Here is a 5,000-nt window from a genome sequence, read left to right on the forward strand (position 1 = left end):
AAAGGCGGACCTAGTCTAGTTTCTTAATTGTCGGTAACTAATCGGTAAACTGTACAATTATATCTTAATGTTTTTCAGAGCAAATTATTTTTTTTGTAAAATAAAGTTGTACTAATTTTTTGGAAAGTCACGTCTCTGTCTTCAATCCCATTCGAACCAGCAGGGTCCTTCATATTATTATAACTTTTATTCTTGGTTTAACTTATTTTCCTGGGTAACCCAGGTGGCGTAGTCGGTTATTTTTCCATTCTTAATACCTTAACCGGGAAGGTTACATGTACATAACAAAAGTGTGTTTTATAAGTCTCTATCAAAAACACGTCCTCACTCAAATATTCGTCTGTAATCTCAGCCACCCTAAAACTATAAGTATAATTTTTACTTTCATAAATAAACAATAAAATTACGTTAAAATGCAGGACATGACGTCGATGGGAAAGAAATTTTTTTTACTTTGCTTTTACACTTGTGTGTTGTCTTTCAAAAGTGCGTCTTCGACTGTCTGCTTTATTTGAACGGAAAAGCACAGGTACGCGCAGCGTGCACGCGCAGTCAGAGCTGGAGGCGTTTATCTATAACGTTAATCAGCGGAAAGACGCAAAGACGGCAACCAAAAGCAGTGAAATTTCACTATTCTTATTACTGAGTAGCACAAACAAAATATTAATGCAAACAATCAATTTAATACTAAATAAAAATAACATTTATTGATTTGGTCTTTTGTTTTGTGAATATTTGTTTATTAATGACTGCATTCATTGGACACACTGTTAGTAGAGAATGCACACATACATGAACTGATTTGATTCAAGACTGGCATAATTACATCATGCATAAAATTTTGGTGTCCACTTTTGCCATTTTAAATAATACCATAACTTTTGGCTTACTATGTTAGTGATATAATATGTAATATAAAACTCTTCTGTTTTAATTTCTCACTGATGGCTAAAACCCCCTAAAGATGAAATCCTAGAACCGACCCTGCTTGACAGCCCTGCTTCTGAGTCTGGTTCCTCTCATGGTTTCTTCCTCATATCATCTCAGGGAGTTTTTCCTAGATATAGATTAGATATAGATGTTATCGGTGGCTACTACTGTTTGTCTCAAACAACATCCAATCAAGCTGTAAATAGGAATTCTTTTGTTTAAGCTAATTTGACCTACACATGATTTGTCTTCAGACAGTTAATGTGAGGATGTGGTAGTCTAGTGATTAAGCTGTTGGACTATTTGGGAGGTTGTGAGTTTGGATCCCAGGACCACCAAGCTGCTGCTCCTGAGCAAGGCTCTTAATTTCTCAGTTGTATTAAAAAAAAGAAGAGAGAAAGATATAATGTAATTTGCTCTGGTTTAGGGCGTCTGAAAAATGCCGTAAATGTAATGTAAGCTAATAGCTTCTCTGTCGTTAACCACCGGTCATTTCCTGTTGTGTGTTTTACTTTTAATGAGTTAGATGTCTAAGAAGAAAAACACACCAGTAAAACATTTGGCAACTTGGTAGAAAGCGCACATCTGGAAACATTAAAAGACAATCATGAGGTTTCAAAAAAGGTTTGAATTATTAGAGAGGATAAATTATTATTATTATTAATAATAATAATAATAATAATAATAATAATAATAATAATAATAATAATAATAATAATAATAATAATAATAATAATAAAATCTGTATTTTGTCATTTTATATTAGAGTAAATATAGATGTACACTGGGTGTGTGCCGGATCGTGTGTTAGAGATTAGAGTTCAGATTTTACACTAGCTGGTTTGGGGTTTTTTTTAGCTAAAAAGTTTTAAAATCCTTTTAATTAATAAACTTTTCGGCAGCTGTTTAACTTAGTTTGGCTTCTGAGTCTGTAAAAATTTCATGAAGGATGAAGGAGAGTCTCAATGAAGATTTGATAGTGTTTTTCATTAGATAAATGAACAGATTTGTCTCAGTAAAAGTTTGTACATGAAAAAGGATCAAACGTTCAGTTTGTTGTAGCTCAATGCGGACCGTTGTTTAAAAGGTTGTGAGGTAACATCTCCAGTCTCGACTTTCCTTACACGGGATAAAAATGCTAAGCAAATTTAACAGGAATTTAACATGAATTCTGCAGGAAGTTTACAAACGTAAGCACAAGACATTTTGGCTATTTGCGTCTTTTCACTCAAGTTGGATGATACATTGTTTACAATCCAGGCAATTCCATACCAGATTGGCCGAGGCCCGGGTTAACAACAACCGCCATCGTAGGGACAACTTAGGTTGGCTGTTTTAGGGACAAGGTCAGAGAGGCTAGATTGAGATGTTTTGGACATGTACAGAGGAGGGACGTGGTTATATTGGTAGAAAGTCAAGAGGAAGGCCAAAGAGGAGATATATGGATGTGTTAAGAGGACATGATGTCAATTGGTGTGAGAGTAGAGGATGCCGAGGGTAGAAATAGGTGGAAGCAGATGATTCGCTGTGGTGACCCATAATGGTAAAAAGCCAAAAGTGGAAGAAGAATAGTTTACAATCTGTATTAAAGCAGACTGCAGGCTGCGGCTTATTTGAATAAGTGGTGCTTTAACTCTGGTTTAACAAACTGTAAACCACATCGCACTGTTTTATCTGCAGCTATCTTAAGTGTTTCTCAGACAGGAACGGCCCAGTCTCCAGCAGCGACAGATGGTGTTGAAAAAGCGGCAGTGGCAGAAGGCACAAGGATCACAGCAGCGCGAGTGTGAGACAGGAGCACAGTTCTCTTTCAGTCTGGAACAGCGAGGGGCTTTCAACACAGTATCACCACGTGGTTTCTAAATGAAACACACACAAAGACTTAGAATCCTTACAACCTCACCACAGCAATGAAATATTGAAGACAAGATTTATCCTCAATTCTCTTTAAACTGGGCCAGAGGTAATCAAACTGAGGTAATAAAATGGTTCTTTAATGACTCACAGAAGCTTTTTTTTCCCACATTTCTATAAAAGTCCAGGCGGTTTACAGAAACAGTCATATCCTCTGAGACATCCTGAGCATCTAACACTAATGCGGCATTACATCTGGTGATTTAATTGTAGTGAGATTGACAAAAAAACAAGCGTCACATCTTGACAATGTTTCAAAAGGCACTACTAAGTGAACAATTATTTGAATTAGAATCCATGTGACTTTTTAACGAGATGCAGAAATACGACATAAACGCAATGCACAAATTTTAAACACAACTTTGATGCTACATTATACGATAGTTGTTGCAATAGCTTTCCTGTAAAACACTGTTCTGTTGTCCTTTTGTATCTGTATCTGATTTCATGTACAGTACAGAAAAAGACATTGTGGTTGAGAGATTGTGGTGCAACACATAACAATACAGCATATATCCTTTAAACGTGCTGTATGGAAACATGGAAAAAAAAAACCCAACAATTCTATACAATTAATTTTGTTTACTATTGAACTATTGAGTGATCCTCTTTACTTAACAACGATTAGAACAAAATTAAAAGCATTCTTTATATATAATGATCTGCTCTGCTTATAGGAGATAAAATCACTCAGTGCATTTAAACTGAAATTAATTTTTTTCAAAGCATTTTTTTCTTTGTAGTGTGATTTTTATTTTTTTTTTTGCTGGCAGAATTAAGGAAAAAGGTCTTCTTTTACCTGCATTGTCATGTCATCTGTCAATCGTTAAAACCTGGCAATATAATGAGGCATGAAGGATGTGACCAAATCTATACAGTAATTTTGGTATTTTGGGAAAAATTTTTACCTTTTTTTTTAAAAACGATCCTTTCTTGCAATCACACTGAACCATAAAAAAACAAAAAAAATTCTTAAATACTTTTAATATAATGTTTTCTCTCAGGAACAAACTACAGAGACTACCTTCTGATTTTTGCTAAATTATTTTAGAATTTTAAATTTTATTTTATTTTATTTTTATCTATAACATTCCTAATCGCTGGTAGTCTGAAAGTGAATTCACACTTCTTCAAAGTCCAAGATTTCAATCACTGTTTTTATATAAATACATGAATTTCTTTAGATTTATTTTAAGATTTATTTTAAGACGGTTGTTCAGAGATTTTATTATTTCTGTCGTACTTTGCAGTTGTAAAAATAAGTAAAAATGTATGTAATTATTGATCTGGTTATATATTTTCAACGAGGACATGGTTATTTAACCAGATATTCAGCAACATAAAAAATAAATAAATAAAAACTAAGGGTCTAAAATTTATGAGGAGTTGTTCTTTAACGCATAAATTATTTTGTATATTGCTAGGTGCTGAAACATTGCTGTCATTTTCGATGAATAAAACCCAGAAGTTGCTTCAGCAGGGTAACTCTGGTATCAATCAACATAATCTCAGTGTAATAAAACAGTAATGCATACAGTGTTTTATCTCCTGTGTGTCTCCAAACAGCTGAAAAAATTTCCCATGTCAGAAAGATAGAGTTTGTTACAGTTACAGATTGTTTTAAAGTACTGGAGATTCCTTCAAAAAACAATTTCCTTTATTTTTTATTCTATACAAAACTCGTTTTGGGTATAAGTGTAATTTCTTTACTTTCTTTTTTTTTTTTTGCATTCAGAGCTATGTCTTTTATGGGGAAAAATAGCATGTACATGGTTTCCTATCATCATCATCATCATCATCATCATCATCATCATCATCATCATCTTCTTCTTCTTCTTCTTCTTCTTCTTCTTCTTCTTCTTCTTCTTCTTCTTCTTCTTCTTCTTCTTCTTCTTCTTCACATTTTTCAAGATCAATCATAAACCTCCAAAACCCTTTAACCTCTTAAGACCCGAGCTTTGGTTTGGCTTGCATTTTAGATGCAATGTGATGTCCATGTATGTGGACACCAGGTCGTAGGAGGTTAAAGATACTGTAGGACAGAAGCATTTAGTGTATCTGATGGTTATGTCTAAATAATAACAGCTTATAATTTTTTGCTAAATATTTTGGTTTAATATATTAATTGTTTCTCATGGCGAATCAAAAAAAAAAAA

General features: G+C 33.7%; 1 protein-coding gene across 1 annotated transcript in view; it reads right to left on the reverse strand.

Annotated features, from left to right (window-relative positions):
- Window positions 1-1,680: 1,680 nt before the first annotated feature.
- The window catches only part of LOC125140884 (agouti-signaling protein-like), a 4,968-nt gene continuing 1,648 nt past the window's right edge, over window positions 1,681-5,000 (reverse strand). The window contains exon 3 of the mRNA XM_047811573.1: window positions 1,681-2,789. Within this exon, the coding sequence (XP_047667529.1) occupies window positions 2,616-2,789 (174 nt within the window). The 3' untranslated portion in view covers window positions 1,681-2,615. The remainder of the gene's footprint in view (window positions 2,790-5,000) is intronic.

This window comes from Tachysurus fulvidraco, chromosome 3 (genome assembly GCF_022655615.1).
Source record: "Tachysurus fulvidraco isolate hzauxx_2018 chromosome 3, HZAU_PFXX_2.0, whole genome shotgun sequence".
In the NCBI taxonomy this organism is placed as follows: domain Eukaryota; kingdom Metazoa; phylum Chordata; class Actinopteri; order Siluriformes; family Bagridae; genus Tachysurus; species Tachysurus fulvidraco.